We start from the raw sequence: 21,217 nt of genomic DNA, 5'->3' as shown, positions 1-21,217 counted from the left end.
ACCAAAAACATTCATCTACTTGCTTCACAAATAGCTGGTTATTCCAGGACTGTCACTTTTTTTTCTTACCAAATAGAGCATAGCCCAGGCGAGCTGCTTGGCCACTTCCAGCTTCCACAGGATATTGACTGATACCGAGCTCTTGTTTTTCTTCAGATATGTGTCCAAGGAGCCAAACTTGACATATTCCTGCACCATGATGTCTGAGGTGGAGAAACAGAAGCTCAAGTACTAGGCCTGCTCAATATACTGCTTCAGCACTGATATCAATGTATAAGTCTGCAACAGTCAGTCAGTTTAACTATATAACAGTGAAAGTATATCGATTTTGTGTGTTTTAAAGGTCCAATAAAATGAAAATAAAGTTTTTTTTAGATGTCAGTATCAGTATTGTTAGTTTTTAGGATATCTAGAAGCTAGTGTGCACTAAAACAGTGTCGAAATTTGTGTATAGAAGAAATAAATCTGATATAAAACTATAAAGTGTGTAGTTTTGTCACTTCCACCTAAATGGATCAGTGGTTTTACTGATGTCACCTAGCACTTCAATTTCTCATTAAATCTTGACCAAACAAATGCTCTCTAGTATCTGACATGCCCCGCCCCCTTCAAGACACTTCACATTTGATGCGGTTTAGCTCAACCACTATCACTGGCAGAGCTGTGATAAATGCTATTGGTCATTTCATGAAAAGGGGAGGAGCTACACTATGTCCCACGTTCTCTTCATGTATCGGTTGAGATTATGTCTAAAAGCAAATAAAAATGCACATTCACTTCATTGGACCTTTTGGCGTGAGACTAAGTATTTTTAAGGTATGTTTTAAAGTAAAATGTATGTGTCAGGGAATGATTGTGTTTATGCGTGAGCACTTACTCTCGTCTCCGCATACACAGATGCCGTAGGTCAACACCAGGTGCTTGTGAGTGAGCTGGCTCATCATGCTGGCCGCCTCGAAGAAAGACTTAGAGAGGGACAAAAAAGAACTAAAGTAAAAACTCTTATACACAGTACATCAGACTTTCTTTGCATTTTAAAATGAATTCTACTACAATACGTTTCATATTATAAGTTTTAATTTTATAATTGTGCTTATTTTTATTTACTTTTTACTTTTAGCACTTTTTTACGCAATTGTTTTTACCATTTGATTTGATTTTACTTTTTAAAATTGATGAATTATAATGTTGTTTTTAATTTTATTTATTTTTATTTATATTTTATTTTTCAACGTTTTATTTCCCCCCATTTTATTGATTTATTTATTATTTTTCGCCATTCAATTTTTAACTTTTTTATTTGAATTTACTTAATTTTAGCATAATTTTTTAACTATTATTATTTATTTTTACTTGCATTTTATTTTCTACATTTATTTTCTCCAAATTGTATTGACTAATTCAAATTCTTTTACCATAATTATTTGATTTCACGAATTATTTATTTATTTTATTTTGTACATTTTATAATATATAATTTTTTTATTTTATTTTTTTTCCATTTAATAGTTTCTCTACTATTCGATTCATTTTTTAAACCACTTTATTTTATATAATTTAATTTTTCTACATTTAATTTTTTCCTATTTTATTGATTTATTTGTTATTTTTTACCATTTAATTTGTAATTTTTTATTTTATTTGATTCTACTTTATTTTATTAAATTATTTTATCATATTATTTTCAATTTTTTTTGTTACACATTTTTTATATATTATTTTTAACAATTTAATAATTTTTATTTTTACCATTTTATTGATTCATTCTTATTTATAATTTTATTCATTCATTTTTTACCATTTTATTTTATTTTATTTAAAATTATGCATTTCTAGTCATGTAGTGTGGATGAGATCCTTTCTGGAACATGGTGAAACAGCAAGGCTAGATTAGTAATAAAAATTACTCTAAAACTGTTAATAGGAGGAGCTACTTTTCTGTCGTAATTAGCAATTCACAGAACAAATTATTTAGATAGCCCACGTTACATTTTCACCCCCCAAAAAAGACATTTCATAAATTTCTTACCTCAGAATAATTTCTGTGTGCTTTGTCCAAGACTTTGACAATGACTTCAGTTTTATGGGTTTCTCCATAGTCTCCCTGCTCTTTCCGAATCCCTTTGAAGATCTTTGTAAAAGTTCCCTGACCTTGACTTTCACCCTGGAAACACATTTACAACACCATTCAAAACTGTACGGCTGGTAAGATATACAGCTGAAGTCAAAATTATGATCATAATAATTCAGGAGGGCTAATAATTCTAATTCAATAGTACATATAAAAATAGTAATTGTCACATATTCACATTCAAAGCTTCAATTGAGATATTACAATTAAGCATTGAATGTCTGTCATCATATTTTATGACACCATTACCCTAAAAATATTATCTATTTGGTAATACAGCCTATAAATAAGTTGTTAATGTAGTTATTATTGAGACTCGCTGTGTGCACAATTGCCACCACGGCTTGTTTATGTTTGCTGTGAGCAATCATTTCAGAATATACGATAGTGAAAGTGTCAAGGGTGGATGACATCAAACTCCAGGGGCGTTTTCTTTCGTGTTTGGCGCGTCTTCGTTATCGATCAGTCTGACTAAATGACAGCTTAGATCTTAAAGTGTGACATGGGAGTCATGTTCATGCAGTCAGACATGCTACAATCATTCAGGATTATAAAAATATATATAAAAAAAAAAAAAAATCACACAGTGTGAGCTGAGACTTTTCAGACTTCTCTTAGACTTTTGAGCTTTCTCTGAGACTTCTCTGAGACTTCTTTTATATTTTTCTAAGACTTCTCTAAGACTTAGGACTTCTTTTAGACATTTGAAACTTTTGAGACTTCTCTAAGACTTTTGAGGCTTCTATAGAACTTTTCTGAGACTTTTCTGAGAGTTTTGAGACTTCTCTAAGAGTTTTGATACATCTCTTAGACCTTTGAGACTTCTCTGACACTTTTGAGGCTTCTCTGAGACTTCTCTTAGACTTCTGAGGCTTCTCTGAGACTTCTCTTAGACTTTTGAGACTTCTCTAAGGTCCCCTTTACACTGTCAGGTCTTGATGCTCAATTCCGATTTGTTGCCTATATCTGATTTGTTTGCCTGTCTGTTTACACATTGTTTTAATTTTGACCCATATCCAATTCATGCGTTTACACGTTCCATACAATTTACGATGTCGCGCATGCATAAAGGCCAGTTCTAGCATCTGTGCCACACTAGCCACGATGGAAGAAATGGGCTTGTTTTTAGCTCTGCGAAATATGCAAAGTGTAGTAAAAGCAGTGAATGGTTTAGGCCAGATTTACCCCCACACAGTTTATGTAATGGTAAGGCCCTGATGTGTGTGTGTGTAGTTGAAGATGTAGGCTTTGCCTGTGTGCGCAATGGTGTTGAAGAGAATAAAGTTATTCTATGTGTAGCCCGCAGTGCGTGTATTAATAGCGACAAAAAGCAAACGTTACAACACGAAGTTCGCCCAACTTTAAAATGATTTTGAGGCGGAGGTGGAAAAGGGCCGTCATCGCAGCTTGCGCTTATGGTTTATATGCTTTATAATGTGCTCCACCATTAAGAGGAATTTGTGGGTACGAGAGAGATCTCAGGTCTGGTGGGAGCAATTGTGCCGACAGACCAGTTTCCTCCTCTGTGTTTCCTCTGATGTTGTTTACCGCATCGGCATCTCCACACACGCTCTTCTTTCCGTCATTAAACCGCGGAGAAGCACCACATTGCCGCAATTTAATGATGTAAAGAACGGAATGCCTCAATAAATCTGATCTGCCTGTTTGCATGACACATTGCATGTCACATTGTCACATATCCAATCTATATTTGATTTATTTCTACATATGAAGGAGGCCTGAAACCGATCTCTGAATATCGGAATGCATGCATTATTTTCATGTTTAAACGGTCATAGAACAGATCCGATCTGTGTCACATATCAGCAAAAAAATCGGAATTGGGTCACATTTAACTGGCAGTGTAAACGGGGCCTAAGACTTTTGAGACTTCTCTGAGACTTTTGAGGATTCTCTGAGACTTTTGAGGCTTCTCTTAGACTTCTTGGAGACTTCTCTAAAACATTCGAGAATTTTTTAAGACTTCAGCAATGGCGAGTTTTCAATAAAGAAAGAAATGCCTGAGAGATTCCTGGGGCCTCATGTATCAACGCTGCGTATGCACAAAAACTTTGCGTACGCCAGGTTTCACGCTCAGAATCGCTCACGTTTGGATTTACTAACAATGAACTGAACGTGGGAATGTGCGCAGGTTCACGGCAGCTTTCTGGCAGGCGTACGCACATTTTTTGTGCGTGTCTGTTTTATTTCCATTGGCGACTCCTAGAGGCAGTTGTGTTAAATTCCTCTCTACAAAGTGTCTGAGCCTTGCAATGGCAGCTGTAAGAGACGGGTTCATATAGTAGGTATGTAAGATTTCCATATCATACAGTTGACCAGCTAAACATTAAAGCACAATTTGCAGCGGTCGCCTGTTTTCCCAATGTAATCTGAGCAATCTACAGCACGCACATTGCTATAAAGACACTATCTGAAGATGAATTTGCATGCGTGAATCAGAAACATTTCCATTCAATAAATGTGCAAATAAAATATGATGCTTATTGATGCACAAACTTATTGATGATTCCTACTTGTCTTTCTCGTGATAAATAGTGGGCAAAATCTGATATGTAGCGGGGAAAAAAAGAAGAAAGAGTTCATCAGACGCTGGATTCGAGCCGAGTTTATGCTCGAACGTGTCAGTGCATGATCACATGCCTCTTATGAGGTGCGCCACTGAGACTGCTAAGGGTACTGCAACATTTTACAGATATAAACCACACTATTTCTTTTTTAAATGCACTCAGTGCGATGTTCAGACCCAACTGTGTTAACCGTATCAGCTAAACTCTCCCACTCTATTTTTTTCTTTTGTTGTTAATTCCGGAGAACAAACTTGCAAATAACACCGCTTTTCTCCGGTCTACCTCCGAAAGCAGCACCTACAATTCACATTCTGTTCAAAGTTTCTCTTTTTGCTTGCTTTTGCCGTTGCTTTTTCGTTGGGTTTTGCCATTAGCATAGTCATTAGCATATTCATACAGGGGAGGAGGCAGGGAGGGGTTTTGCGCTCGTGCATGTTGCGCTCAGTTTCACGTTCATTCGGATGTACAAAAGAATATGCGTGAGATTCGGTGTACGCAGTGTTTCATACATCTGAATTTTTTTCTGCGTACGCACATTTACAGCTTTGTGCGTACGCAATGTTTTAGTAAGATTTCCACGCAAGTCTTCGTACATGAGGCCCCTGGTGTTTGCTTTTGAGTTCACAGCATGCTTAACAGAATGCATTCTAGCTGCATAAATCTATTAATTTGCTTACAAGCTCGAGGTCTTCTTTCTTGATTTTGTGAAAGACCATCTGGCTGATGTTGTGTCTCTGCAGTGAGGAGGACAGAGGAACCTCCAAACCCCGATGACTTCTGCACACCAGCAAACTCGACTTCTCTGTTTACATCAAAAACAAAAGCACAAAAGAGTTACGTTAAAATGAAAAATTCAAAAATATACAGGGGGGCTAATAATTCTGACTTCAACTGCATATCAATCATACAATCATGATGAGAATATCAGGTGCTGTACTGACCTTTGGGCCTTGGTGAACAGCACTTGCTGAACTGAAAGACGATACCGTCAGATTTCACTGTTTCCTTCTGGTAACACTTCAGCAGATCCTGTAAGCTTCTAAAACTCTTTTTGGTTCCACTAAGATTGTAGTTGCCGCTTTCAGATCTGGTAATGAGACAGTGCTTGTACTCTACATTTCCATACCCCTAGTGGATTAAAAAAAAAAACATATCAAGACATGATTTATGAGATGATTTGCTAAGAATACACCACCGTTCAAAAGCTTGAGCTATGATTTTTAGGGTGTACTCGCACTAGGCACGAGCCTAGGCACAATTGTCCACCCTCCCATCTTGCCCTCGGCCCTCACCAACACTGCATTTTTACCTTTAGAGCCTGAGCACACTTATGTCATCAATGATGCGACTGTTCAGCTTAACAGAAGAGAAACGCTCTTGCCCAGTACAGTGGAGACTGCTTTAATTATTTTGTTTTGAGTTATTTTTAGTCCTTTGGTATAGAGATCTGCGCGGGACTAAATTTTGAATCCCGCTCCTGCCCGCACCCGCCAGGTTTTAGCCAGAACCCGACCGCTCCTGCTTATATTAAGCATTTGTTGTCCCGCTGCCTGACCCGCCCCGTTTTCTACCCTTCGTGCCTGATCTCACTGGAAAGAGCGGGGGGAGAACAAAACCGAAAACCACCCAGCTATACAGAGTCCAGACAGCCTATAACAAGCTGTCTGTATACACACACACAGACAAAGCTCTCTCTCTTTCATTCGCGCACACTAACACACACACACACACACACACACACACACACACACACACACACACACACACACACACACACACACACACACACACACACACACACACACCTCATTCGCGCGTGCACACATACACACAGCAACAAACAAGCTAAACACAGCATCGCGCTATTTCATTTACACACATACATATGCGGGCCGCTCGGGAGTCGGGCGCGATATTGCTAGAAAACCCGCTCCCATCCCAAGTTAAACCAGTTACCGATCGCTCCCGCGCTTTATTCGGAAATTTATTCCCGCGCCGCAGAAATCTGGTCAGGTCCTCTACTTTAGTGTGCAGAGACACACAGTTAAATGTTTTGCTGAACAGATCCACTGCTTTTGAGGCTTGAAAATTTGAATGAAAGTCTTCATTCTGCATGTATTAGGAGGTTTGCTGAAGGTGCAGCAAGGGGTTTGCATCTTTGATAAACTATGACAGTTTGCATTCATTAAAAAGTAAGAATGATTAATAAATCCATAGGAAACAGTCCCTTAAAAGTGACGTCCAGTCTTTAGTCTTATGCTCAGGCACGCTTTATACTTACAATACATTCGTAAAACACCAAAGACCAACAAAATCGCACTCTGGACCGCCCTTGTGTGGCCAGGGCCACACAACCGAACCACGCCCGGAGCACTAAGACTTGTCAAACTAACTGAGAAATGGGGGTCAAATGCGCCCGGGCACGGTTCGAATAGCCTAGTGTGAGTACACCCTTATATAGACTATTTCAATGTGGTGATGCCATTGGCCCATGAACATTTCCTGCTTGTTATTAAACTATTTCATCCCTGTAACAAGAGGCAATTCATAATTTAATGTTAAAACAGTCATCATAACATTACTTATCAATATGTGGCTCTTTGTAGATTCTCAGAAGCTATAAAAATGTAAAACCGGAAATATATTGGGTCCATTGTTCTTGTTTACACCCCCTTAAAATGCTCTATATTGTGGATTAAACTGGACTGAATGTACGTAAATTGCACATTTATTTATTCTATTTTGATATTTATTGCAAAATGTTCCACATTTACTTAAAGATGTATGGTAAACGGAGCTTTTGACATACAAAATGACTAAAAATGAGAATCTACACTGCAAAAAATTAGACTTTTAGATTCCGTTTGTCTACTTTCTAGTCCAAATATCTAAAAATGGTCTTAAATGAAGAAACATTTTTTTAAACAGGTAAGAAATATTGTCTTGTTTTAAGAAACAATATGACCAAATAATAATTTTCCCCTTAAAACAAGCAAAATAATGTTGTTTTACGTTTTGACATATTATTATTTTTGCTTACCACATTGGCGGATTATTTTGCTTGTTTTAAGGAAAAACTCACTTAATTTTTACATTATTTCTTAAAGCAAGAAAACGCTAATTTATGTATGTATTTGTATATATGAACATTTTTGCAGGTAGAAAAAAAATAATAAATACAAAATGTGTGTACTAGAATACTAAAACCCATTATTTACAGCACAAATATATGTTTCTGTACATACATCTAACTGTTTTCACCCTATTTTTGTTGGTTTTTCTTCTGAACGGCAGTGTATAAAGGTCAACACCACAATGAAGAAAGTTTCAATACAAAAATAATAATCAGAAAACGTACCCCGAATGCAAGAGTCAGAAAGTATTTGTTGTAGTCTTTAGGGCTGCATCGGAGCACAAAGAGGCCTTTCTGGTTCCCTGACTTGCGTAGTTTACTGATCGCAAAATCCATTCTGTCAACACAGACGATAAAAAGAATGATGACGACTGCAACTTGATTAATCGTTTCATTGCAATCTGAAAAAGTAAACATAAATCAGGGTCCAAAATGAGTTTATTACAAAAAATACTTAAAAGTAGGGATGTCCAGATCAAGTTTTTTGTGCATGTTATCAGAGTCAATTAAGTCTCAATTCCAAAGTCCAAATTTGATTAGTGCACTTTCCTAGTGTTAGGGTGCTTTCACATCTGTAGTTCGCTTCATTTGGTCCAGACCAAGGGCAATAAATGATACATTGTTGCATCTTCTGCCATCTTTGGGTCGTTTTCACACCACACTGCTGGCTTTGGTCCGAACCAGTTGAAACAAACCAAAACGCAGTCATCTGACAAAATCCACATCTCTCATTGGCCAGATGTTGTTGAACATATTTCCTAAACTGCTCACTGATTGGTCAGAATTCACGTGCGGGAAAATGCCAGTGAACTCCCGCAGGTAAACAAAACCTTTTAGTCTGGAGGGACGACTGCGGTGGCTGATTGTATCCCTGCTTTAGACAAACTATACATTACGAAAATGAAGTGCGGCCGCGGCTGGAAAACAGTGTTTAAAGCATCGCTCGTCACTTCAAGAGGAGACGCGAATTAATTTAGCTAAACTGCGACATGGTCATCTTGCAGAAATATTACCAACGATCCATCAGGTAATGTTTTCCCCTCTCTCTCTCTCTGTTTATAAAGCGCTGTCAACAAATATTTTTCCTCCATATCCCATAATGCACAGCGCATCGGCCTACGGCAGCTGAATTAGTCCAAAACGCGCAGTACTTTTTGCAGTTGGATCTGTTTTAGTACGAATCATATTCTCACCATGAACGAACCGCTCCAGGGTTCGTTTGAAAGTGTACCGAGACCACCTCTTCAAGCAGGTCTTGGTACGCTTATTTGGTTCGCTTTTGGTGCGCACTCGAGTATGATTGCTGCATTCTCACCTGCCCAAACGAACCATACCAAAAGGGGAAACAAACTCTAGTGCGATTCAATCGAACTAAATATGGCAGGTGTGAAAGCACCCTTAGATGCACTTTTAGGTTTATTAGTTTATTAAAATCTGGCTAATTTACAGTATAAAAACAGATGGATGGAAACATGAGCAATAGCCAGAGCCAGAGGTTTATTGCAAGTATTTTGTTTGGAGCTCACGATATCGGGCCGTGGCAGTAGCTCTCGATGGCTTCCAGCAGATACGGCGGGGCGACATCCTTACAGAGGTAGTGATGGGCATCTGTGGTCAGTCTGTAGTAACCATCAATTAGAGATACAAAAGACAAGGCCTGCATTGAGGTGGAAAACACCAACTCCTGTTTAGAAACAAAACGAGGGGAAGAATCTTATTTTAGTACATGATCTGTAAATATTTTCAGATAGTAGCAGGAAGAAATAATGTGTAATTTCTCTATTGTCCGAACAAGACACATGCAGGGTTTCAGATTAAATTGGCTCATGAGAAACTTTAGAACATTATATATAATAACAACAGCCCACCCGGAATCTGCACGCACAGAATTCCTCGGATTTTCCGCAAATTTTTAGCCCATCACTAATTCTGTTTATTTACTTGAGTAAATGTATGTAAATCTATTTTTATTCATTTTTTTATTAATTACAGTAATATCATTGACTAATATGAAAATGTTCATCTGATTTATGTACAATGCAGTTTGTATAGTATTATTTTCTGTCTTTTACTAGATATATTGTATGACAAACTTTATTTACCAAATAAAGTGAATCTAATTGGATTTGCATTTTAAACATTAAAAATAAAAGTTAAAAACATGTTATTTTTTATTTCATATATTACGGTTTTAGTTATGATACTCCCAAAATAATTCCACAGGAATCTGCAGACTTTTACCAAAATTCTCCACAGAAATAGCAAAAAACGTCCGTAGATTCCGTCTGGCCCTAATATTAAAGAGCCTATTAAGACAAATGATTTGACTTTATTGTCATTCACATGTACGAAACTTCGTTGCATTGGCTGTGCAGTTTTACAAAAATAACCCTAAACAACAAGTAAATAAATTATATAATATACCAACAATCATTTACAAATGATATGAAAAAGTGAGAAAGATGGAAGAATTAATGAAAAATACTGGTGGTTCTGTTTCAGATAATAGGAGGAAATAATGTATTATTTCTCTGAAAGAGAGATGAAAGAAGAATGAATGAAAAATACTGGAGTTTCAGTCTTCGATCTGCATATTGTCAATATTGCCTGAATTGATAATGACGATTATGAATGATAAATAGTACAGAATTTTTTTTTATACCATCTAATTCCTTTTAGAAAGTACCTAATTTTTAAGTTTTATTTTTCAGCATGATAATAATCTCAAACACACTGCTAATGCAATGAAATCACATTTGGAGAGTAAAAACCAGCTGATGAAACAAAGTCCTGAAATGGCCTCCAAAATTCCAGACCTGAATATTATACAGTATACAGCACGTATGGGCAGTATGAGATTCGCCTGGAAAGAAAAAGATAGAACTTGCTAAATCTATGAAAGAACTCTTAGAAAGGTTGAGAGATGCTTGATATTAAATGGCACAATTTCAGAAAAGACTAAGAAAAAAAAAACTTTTGTTTGGTGCTAAAGAGGTCACGTTAAACAAAGACGTTTGATTCAAGTTTGATGTTCTGAATATTGTGGTCAAACTTCACATGTTTTCTGTTTGCATATTAAAGGTACAGTTCACCCAAAAAAGTAATGACCCTGCACTTGCACCACACATTTGAGATCTGTGCAAAAGTCTTGCGCCCCATTCACACAGGGCGTCAGCGTCAACGCTTCCCATTCACTTTGAATGGGTGACTTCAGGTGTTGCCGAACTGCATTATAGATTCATCGGCGCCCCTTCAGAGGCATAGCTCGCTGCAGAAGTTGGGACTAGCTCAACTTTAAGCGCCAAGGAAAGCGTCAGCCAATCAGATCGCTGTATACAAATACACCAGCTAGACAGTGGCCTATTGCTGACTGAATTTCATTGGCTGACACTGCTATCACAATTGTTTCAGCCCAAACTTCAGACACGCCTTCAGTCAAGCATTGACGCTGAAGCCCTGTGTGAATGGGGCTTTAGGCTCCCAAAGCTGGTGGTGGCCAACAAATATTGCTTAAGGGGGCTAATAATATTGACCTTAAAACGGTTTTTAAAAAATCAAAAACTTAATCTAGCCGAAATAAAACAAATCCGGCTTTCTCCAGAAGCAAAAATATTATAGCAAATACTGTGAAAAATTCCTTGCTCTGTTAAACATCATTTTAGACATATTTGCAAAAGAAAAATCACAGGAGGGCGAATAATTTTGACTTTAACTGTATAAAACACCAACTCCTACTTAGAACAAAAAATGAGGGGGAAAAAACCCAATTTCAGTACATGATTTATAAATATTCTCAGATAATAGCAGGAAGAAATTGTGAAGTTCAAAGGCGCCGCAAGCACCTTTAACATGGCGCAACAATGAAAGGATATCCCAGTGAACAATGCAGCAGGGTTTCGCTTTTACAGCAGACTTACTAGAGGTGTTCCATCCTGTCTGTTGATGGAGACAATGCGGTTCATGTTGGTACCGTCTTTGCTGGCTTGCCTGATACTGATATCGACAACTTCCGCGAAATCACAATACGTCTGCAGCAGGTCCTAGTAAGTAAGTACAAAAGTGTTGAGACACTTCACAAGCAGAAAAAGACCCCCCCCCCTCCCTTATTTAATTTTGGCATCAATACAGAAATATTAATAAACATGACATGGCTGGCATTTCCTTCAGGATTTGCCAATGCATAGGAGACAGCAAAGGAATTGTTTTGAAGTTACAGGCAGGTTTGGGTTTCAGGATATAGTACAGCCTAATGGCTCAATCACAACTGCTTTGATATAGTTATGACACTATTTTCTGAACAAGAATTGAAACGTGCATGGTCGCAGATTAACTTTGCTCAGAAGAAACTTTTACCACAAAAAATAAAATTACAATAAGATAATAATTAAATAAGTAGTTTTAATGTCCTTTTGCCTTGATATTATAAATGTTATACAGCCACTTCATAAGGCACACCTTACCAGTACAGAGTTGGACACACTTTTGCCTTTAGAACTGCCTTAATCCTTTGTGGCGTAGATTCAACAAGCTACTGGAAATATTCCTAAGAGATTTTGGTCCAAATGGACATGATAGCATCACGCAGTTGCTGCAGATTTGTCAGCTGCACATACATGATGCGAATCTCCTGTTCCACCACATCCCAAAGATGCTCTATTGGATTGAAATCTGGTGACTGTGGAGGCCATTTGAGTACAGTGAACTCATTGTCATGGTCAAGAAATCAATCTGAGATGATTCACGCTTTATGACATTGTGCGTTATCCTGCTGGAAGTAGCCATCAGAAGATGGGTACACTGTGATCATAAAGGGATGGACACTGTTAGCAACAATACTCAGGTAGGCTGTGGTGTTGACACGATGCTCAATTGGTAACGGGCCCAACGTATGCAAAGAAAATATCCCCCAAACCATTACACCACCACCAGCCTGAATTGTTGATACAAGGCATGATGGATTCATGCTTTCATGTTGTTGATAACAAATTCTGACCCGATTATCCTAACGTTGCAGCAGAAATTGACACTCATCAGACCAGGCAACATTTCTCCAATCTTCTATTGTTAAATTTTTGGTGAGCCTGTGTAAATTGTAGCCTCAGTTTCCTGTTATTAGCTGACAGGAGTGGCACCCGGTGAGGTCTTCTGCTGCTGTAGCCCATCTATTTCAAGGTTGGATGTGTTGTGTGTTCAGAGATGCTCTTCTGCAGACCTCTGTTGTAATGAGTGGTTATTTCAGTTACTGTTGCCTTTCTATCAGCTGGAACCAGTCTGGCCATTCTCCTCTAACCTCTGGCATCAACAAGGCATTTGTGCCCACAGAACTGGCACTCACTGTATATTTCCTCTTTTTCAGACCATTCTCTGTAAACCCTAGAGATGGTTGTGCGTGAAAATCCTAGTAGATCAGCAGTTTCTGAAATACTCAGACCAGCCCGTCTGGCACCAACAACCATGCCATGTTCAAAGCCACTTAAATCAGCTTTCCCCCCCCATTCTGATGCTCGGTTTGAACTGCAGCAGATCGTCTTAAACATGTCTACATGCTTAAATGCATTGAGTTGCTGCCATGTGATTGGCTGAATAGAAATTTGCGTTAACAAGCAGTTGGCCAGGTGTACCCAATAAAGTGGCAGGTAAGATTTTTCAGCAAAAATCATTCTCCTAGCTAAAACAAAGAAAAAGTTATGGCCAAATTAAGCCTCGAAATCACCCCAGAGTGGATGAAAACATCCCCAACAGTACATCAGGGATAAAAAAATACAAATTTACACAAGAGTGCTAATAAATTTGTCAACAACTGTATATATGTTTGCACTGATTAGCATCAATCATATTTATTTAGTGTATCTGTGGAACGCAAATGTGATTTTGGAGAAGTATTTAAAAGGAAAGGCCGGCGTTACCTCAGACTGTGTGTCTTTATGTCGCTCGTGGCACCACTGAATGCCTCGATCTGCAGAGACGACGATAGTGACCTGCTCGGTCGAAGGCTCTTTGACCTGGAAGCGTTCGGTGTAGAAACCATTGTCCAGAGACTCCAAGCTGATCAGGTATTTGAGCTTTAGGTCTCGCGCTGTGACCCGGCACTGGCTCAGCTGCTGCACCACTTTTCGGAAGCGATAGCGGATGCGCTTTCTTGTGACAAAATGATAGTCCTGGATTCGCTCCCTCATGTCTTTCGGGAGGAATGATTTATAACTGTGAATAAAGCAGATGATGACAGTCACTATAAGGCATGTGATGACGACCAGTTTCGTAACCAGTTTGGAAAAGTCAAGATTTTATAACTGCTAAAATTCTGTTATATCGTTCCTATTGTATTTGTTTATGTGCGTTTTACGACTATTTTATTTAGTTTTTTTAGGGCACCAGTATCTCAGGCAGAAAAAGACCCTCCACATCAAAAGCAATTTCAAGTAGTAGTACCTAATGTCATTATAGATGTCCAGCGGCGAGCAATCTTTCTCTTTGGCAGTCCTCATCATGTCCAACACAGCCATTCCAAGGCACTCCTCCTGATTCTCGTGGCTTCCCGACAACTTCACCCAGCCATTGACAAAGTCACTCCTCCACTGCAAGCACAAAACAAAGACATTATTTCAGATGTTTAATAGGGTTGAAAAGTATATAAAGTATATTTATTAGAACATATAATGGAACTTTTGTCTATTTGTATTGTATGTATGTATATATTGCGACAGAATGTAAAACAGATTAAAAATAGGCATAACATATTGTTTATAAATGGTGCTGTGGGGTGGGGGGGCTCTGTTGGAGCAAAGATCATTTGTTTCTGTTTTTCAAATACTTTTGAAATTGATGTTATATTGACCAAAATGTTAATAAAAAGATTTGAACAAAAAAAAAAAAAGTATATTTATTAGGGTTGCACGGTTTACCGGTACTATGGTAGTTGTATCATGGTACTATGACTCCAAAATGCTGGCAGTGTCACTGTACTTTGTAAACGGTAGCATCGTCAGTATCTACAATACTGTCTATCTACAATACATAATGTTGTATGTGGAAAGTCACTAAAATGCTCACACATCTGTGCAACAATAGAACTTTTTATCTGAATAGTCTGTGGCTGTGGAGCCCTTTAAGTTTGCGGAACTGTGTAGAACTCACAACTTTTATGGTAGCCTATTGCACGTTTTCTAATGCTTTAGTCCGAACGCACATCTGAATCAGTTCATTTCTGTTCTGCCAATATGACTTAGTAGCTACAAAAACCACAACAATCTCTTAAAAAGAACGACTCACAATGTGAAATTGAGTTACTTTGGATTATTACCGGCAAATACTTAAACCAACAACAACAAAAACAACCAATAGATGAAAAACAGAAAAACAGAGCAACAGGAAACATTGAAACAATTTTTGACCACTTTATACAGCCAATTTTTGTTGGAAAAATGCTCTTTTTATAACAATTTATTTTTGGTATAATTACTATCTCTGTTTTAATGAATTTTTTGTTGGTCACTTATCTACAAAATAAACAAAAGAATACATTTTAGTTACCATATTATAATAAGGAATGATGTTCAATTCAAGTAGGCCTATTATACCATATAAAATATAGCATTTCTGACAATTTTCTTTATTTTATAGATTTATGTTATGAATTACAGTATCGCAATACTACTTGGTATCACAATACTTCAGGTAGTATAGTATCATAACATGAATTTATGGCATCGAGACAACCCTAATATATATATATATATTACGACAGTAAGGTCTGACATTGCTTAGACAAAAGTCTTGTCACTTAACAGAAATAATGTACAACATAGAATATAAAGTCATGGTGCATGTATGACTCCCATGAGCTTGGAGGACTGCATCCATACATCTCTGCAATGACTCAAATAACTTTATTGATAAAGTCATCTGGAATGGCAAAGAAAGCGTTCCTGCAGGACTTCCATAGTTCATCAAGAGTCTTTGGATTCATCTTCAATGCAGTGTGTGTGTATATATATTTATTCATTCATTTTCTTGTCGGCTTAGTCCCTTTATTAATCCGGGGTCGCCACAGCGGAATGAACCGACAACTTATCCAGCAAGTTTTTACGCAGCGGATGGCCTTCCAGCCGCAACCCATCTCTGGGAAACATCCACACACACATTCACACACACACTCATACACTACGGACAATTTAGCCTACCCAATTTACCTGTACCACATGTCTTTGGACTGTGGGGGAAACCGAAGCACCCGGAGGAAACCCACGCGAAGGCAGGGAGAACATGCAAACTCCACACATATATATATATATATATATATATATATATATATATATATATATATATATATATATATATATATATATATATATATATATAAAGTGTTTTATTCAGGAATAATACACTTAAAAATCATAATTTTCCATCTTAATTTAATTTTTACTTTTTCTAAAAATTGCACACTTAGGATGAACGTTGCCTCTGATAGAAACAATATAAATCTCCACTGGTTATAAATGTTGTTATTGGTTAACATAATTTCCATCATATCCACTACCGCTTCTATAAAAATGTAATTCAAAACTACAAAAATCACAATAAAAGTAGTACTTGCTTGTTGCTTGGTTCATTTTGATTTTAAGAGGGCTTTTTTCACTTATTTTCATTAAAAAATTTTCATATTTCAGTTTGATGTGTATCAACATACAAAACACTAGAAGTTGATGACTTACAGAGAATAACATTTCGTTGTAAATTACCAATAACAATACTGTTTTGAGTGGAAAAAACCACAGCAAATCTAAAAACAAGCACACATATTGAAAGCAAGAACCACAAACAAAGCAGCCGCAGATTGAAAGACACGTGCACACATGATGACAGTGCACTGCTGCCTCAGCAACGCACTTAAAAACGACTCCCGTCTCTGTCAGACTTGCACTTTTACAGGACATAAACCCATATAATCCAATGAGGTCAAAAAGAGGTCACCTCCAACCACATCACAGCTTAATTTTAAACCCCCATAAGCCTCGGCTCTCCCCAGCTGAACTCAACATGATGGTCGTCTGACTCCACGCTTCAGCTAAAACAGGATATTTTTGGATCAGCGAACAAATCAGGCCACAGTGACAGTAACCTAAATTCAAGAATATGTGTTCATTTCTCAAGCGATACGGTAAGAATATAACTTCAGGCTATGACTATGCAAAAACCCAACAACTCTTGAACAAACACACTGAAGAATATTTGGCATTTTTCGACTGATATAATAAGAACGTAACTCCAGGCTATGACTGTAAAACACTTGAACAAAACAGAGATCTAATAGCTTTCTAATTATTTAGACCTTTATTTTACCAGGAAAACTTCTTGAGATTTGAAATCTCGAGTGTCCTAGAAGAGTTTTCTATTGGTTATGCATCATTTTTTGTTTTAATTTATGAGTATGGGTTGATTGATTAAACTTGTGTTTACATTTTACATTACATTAGATTATTCAATAAGAGGGGCAGGACAAAAGGACAAAAAGTCTGGACATGGTCAGCAACAATACTAAGGTAGGCTGTGGCATTGACACAATGCTCAATTGCTGCTAACGGGCCCAAAGTGTGCCAAGAAAATATCCCCCACACCATTGAACCACCAACACTAACCTGAACCATTAATACAAGGCAGGATGGATCCATGCTTTCATGTTGTTGAGGCCAAATTCTGACCCAACCATCCGAATGTCGCAGCAAAAAATGAGACTGATCATTTTTACAAAATTGTATTGTGCAATTTCAGTGAACCTGTGCGAATTGTAGCCTCAGTTTCAAGTTTTTAGCTGACAGGAGAGGCACCCGGTGAAGAACTGCCACTCACTGGATATTTCCTCTTTGTCGGATCATTCTCTGTAAACCCTAGAGATAATTGTATGTGAAAATCCCAGTAGATCAGCAGTTTCTAAACTACTCAGACCAGCCCATCTGGCACCAACAACGCCACATTGAAAGTCACTAAAGCCTGGTTTATACTTCTGCGTCAAGTGACCGGCGTAACCCACGGCGCATGCAATGCCCGTAGCTGTGCATTTACACTTCTGCGCGCCGTCTCTGTTGGTCTGCATTGACACTTCCGAAACGCTAGTTGGCAGTGAGGTGTTTATGTTCCTCTGCTGTTTTGCTGTTCCTGAACACTTCCTGGATGTACAAGTGGCTCAAACTCGCTCATTTCGAGGAAGGAACCGGCGGACGTGCAACAACTTTAACTATGAGGTAAACACTAAACAAAACTTTCCATCCGGAGCTCCGTCACGGGACTCCACACTTGTGGCAATCAATCGCTCGCGCCATTCGCGCGGCTCTCGGTCCCGCCCAGACTCGTCAACGCTACCAAGCCGACCAATCACAGAGCTTGCGCTACACGTTGTTGTGACGTGTAGTTAAATTTTTTGAGAGGTGCACGTCAGTGACGCTGACGGCCACGGTGAAGGGCTATGCGTCAATGCCGTAGCATACGCCGGCGTTTGACGCAAAAGTATAAATCAGCCTTTAGAGCGTACTCACACTATGTACAGTTGCCTTGAACCGGGCCAAAGCATGCTTGTCCCCCCTCTTGTCTCCCCAGACGGCCCGCTCTCACATTACATTCCGGCCTGAGCACGCTTACATCATCGATGATGCACTGTTGAGCACAGTGGACATTTCTCTAGTTATATTGTTTTAGTCGTTTAGGATGCGGTGGCACTAGGGGTGTCAAAAATAATCGTTTTTTCGGGACAATTCGGTATCGGTTCAGTAATAATCATAAACGGTTATTACTTATGTCATTTACCTCATATGCGCTCTGTCGCGAGGGAGGCGATCGCGAGTATTTACAGAGCTTTAACTACTTATGACTCATAAACTGTGCACAATTTCACTGTGTGTGTTTGCTGGATCAGTCTTTCACTGACATATACAACAATAGCCCCTATCTCACTGAGATCGAGAGAATGAAAGTAGCCTACTCCATCTCTCTCTCTCTTTCTCACACACACACACACACAGTGGCCCATTTGACCTGCTGGCGTGGCTTTTCTTCTCTACTTGGCTCTTTTACATCGTTACTTTTGCATCCAGAAACAAGCGCGTGTCTGCAGAGTTTTCTCCACTGTGTATCATACATCAGCAGTGAGATCGCCGCTGCCGCCTGCCGCTCAGTGTCACTCATCTGTGAAGAGCGCAGCGCGCAAGAGCCAATCGCAACTGTTTTTTGAGGGTGTGACTAATCAAAGGGGTGTAAGAGAACTAGACAAGGATCAGAAATTGAGCTGGATATTTATATTTGTTTATATTATTTGCTAAATGCTCGTGTTGTTTAAAGTTACAGTTTATATATCTGACTGTTTGTATTAAATGACAAAATTGTATTACAAATAGTATATAAATATAAATATATTCATATATTTTAATACAAGAACTGCTGCTGTGAAGAAAATATAAAACTGTGTATGGAAAGCACCGTCAATGCACCGTGATGCACCGAAATATCGAATTGAACCGAATCGATGGCATGATAATCGTAACTGAACCGAACCTTGAGACTAGTGTAGGTTCACAGCTCTAGGTGGCACAGTGAAATATTTCGCCAAACAGATCCGCCACTTTTGACGCTCATAAACAGTCCTCGTGCTGCAGGAATTAGAGGGTTTGCTAAAGGCGCAGCGTTGGTGCAGTGAGGAGTTTGCGACTTTAATAAACTACGGAAGTTTGCGTTAATTGAACGGTAGGAATGATTAATAAATCTATATGAAACAGTCCCGTGAAAAAAGTCACATCTTGCTTTCAGTTTCAGGTTTAGGCGCATTTTTCACTCACACACAAGCGTACCGTGCCAAAGCCCAAGTGAACCGGGCTCAATTCAGCACACTCACACTTAAAAACGATCCGGGAAAAAGGCCTAGGCATTGTTCGGATAGCATAGTGTGAGTAGGCCCTTAAATTACCTTTCTTCCTCATTCTGATGCACAGTTTGAACTGCAGCAGATCGTCTTGACCATGTCTACATGCCTAAATGCATTGAGTTGCTGCCATGTGATTGGCTGATTAAAAATGTGCAGGTGTACCTAATAAAGTGGCCTGTTAGTGTCTATGAATGTTTTACATCTGAATGCAAAACAAAATTTTCATATGCGTTTCATATGCAGTGAGTATTGCGTTATTTCACTGAGTATTGCATTTTTGAGTATTGCAGTACTTCATATGCATAGAATGACAAACCAACTACTGCTAATAATATAAAGCATGCTAGGATCTGATAAACAGTAATAAATATTCATCATGTTTTCCTACTTTAGCTGAAATCAAAACAAGCATAAGACATATCTGCTTGCCAATAAGATTGCAGCTTGCACATTTGTTCCGCCTGCTACTAAAGAAACATATTCTGCTTGTTCTTTAAAGGTCGAAGAGTTCCAAATGAACCCAGTCACATTTAGACCGCAGGTTTTTAAGATTTTCCTTTTTTTTATTTGCCTGTGTGAAAATACAGAACACTCTCAGCCACACGCCTACACACTTCAAGGTCGATCAGAACACACTGCGCATCCATCAGTATAAATGAAACACTGCGCTGCAAAGACTAAAACTAAACTCATTAGCAGTAACTAAGAGTGTTCAAGCACAGGCAAGTGAAATGAACTGTTCTATACTTATTTTTTAATTTATTTTGTTTATGATTGAACTTTTTATTGATTTTGTTATTTGCAAATAAAGCAGACGGATATTAAACACAGATCATTAACATAAAAGCAGAGCAATGCCAAATAAAACTGTATATAAATTAAATTAATAAACCAAACCAAAACACACATTAAAAAATCGATCACCGAAATTCAGAAATCTTCCCGATTTATTCAAATAAATTTCAATCCCTTCATGTAAGCTATACGAACGTTTTTCAAAAGCTGTCACTCATCCCAACTCTGGGATCCATTTAAAGATCGGAGGTCTACTGGAAGATATGCAGTTTTTGACGATCAACAACCTGCCTAGCGTGACACTCCTCTCAGCTTTGTATCTACTGTGATTCAGCTTTATTCATGTGACTTAAGGAAACGGTCCCCAACCTTTTTACCACTGCGGAGTGGTCAACGTTTGACAATTTTACTGTGGCCTGGGGGGAGGGTTGCCAACTGATGTACATCCCTTTTCTCAGAGACAAGCTGACAAAACATTGCTGCAGCTCTGATACAAGGTTTATTTATGGAGAAAAGGAAAAAGCACTGCAGTTTTTAGGTGTTCTGTGTTTGTCTGAGGTAATTAGTCTACCGAAATGTGTATTTTCCATACAAAATATGAAGCTGATCAGTCAGTTCTTGTCACGTGGCTCGTGGTGCGCTCGCAGCATTCTGAAGACGTT

General features: G+C 38.3%; 2 protein-coding genes and 1 long non-coding RNA gene across 7 annotated transcripts in view; 1 reads left to right on the top strand and 2 right to left on the bottom strand.

The window, feature by feature from the left end:
* hip1rb (huntingtin interacting protein 1 related b) overlaps positions 1-9,253 on the top strand; it is a 346,918-nt gene extending 337,665 nt beyond the window's left edge. Inside the window, exon 20 of the transcript XR_015490376.1 lies at positions 8,672-9,253. The gene's annotated coding sequence lies outside the window, so the exon portion shown is untranslated. The remainder of the gene's footprint in view (positions 1-8,671) is intronic.
* Positions 1-21,217, bottom strand: part of jak2b (Janus kinase 2b) — a 78,546-nt gene that overhangs the window by 21,905 nt on the left and 35,424 nt on the right. For all 5 annotated transcript variants that reach the window (XR_015489927.1, XR_015489928.1, XR_015489929.1 and 2 more), the window contains 10 exon segments: positions 14,282-14,427; positions 13,759-14,053; positions 11,770-11,892; positions 9,379-9,536; positions 8,078-8,189; positions 5,661-5,847; positions 5,397-5,521; positions 2,030-2,164; positions 878-965; positions 70-203 (listed from right to left, as the gene is read on the bottom strand). Coding sequence is in view for 2 of the 5 variants with exons in the window: in NM_131087.1 (NP_571162.1) it covers positions 70-203; positions 878-965; positions 2,030-2,164; positions 5,397-5,521; positions 5,661-5,847; positions 8,078-8,189; positions 9,379-9,536; positions 11,770-11,892; positions 13,759-14,053; positions 14,282-14,427 (1,503 nt within the window). In the remaining 3 variants the exon portion in view is untranslated.
* LOC147844498 (uncharacterized) lies at positions 16,280-20,970 on the bottom strand. The gene is made up of 4 exons (XR_015492149.1): positions 19,431-20,970; positions 18,378-18,561; positions 17,467-17,832; positions 16,280-17,426 (listed from the first exon to the last, which is right to left on the bottom strand). It is a non-coding gene; the product is annotated as an uncharacterized LOC147844498 (long non-coding RNA).

This window comes from Danio rerio, chromosome 5 (assembly GCF_052040795.2).
Source record: "Danio rerio strain M-AB ecotype USA chromosome 5, GRCz13ab, whole genome shotgun sequence".
NCBI classification, from domain to species: Eukaryota; Metazoa; Chordata; class Actinopteri; order Cypriniformes; family Danionidae; genus Danio; species Danio rerio.
Note: the sequence above shows the minus strand (reverse complement) of the source record. Positions and strands in the feature narration are given on the sequence as shown.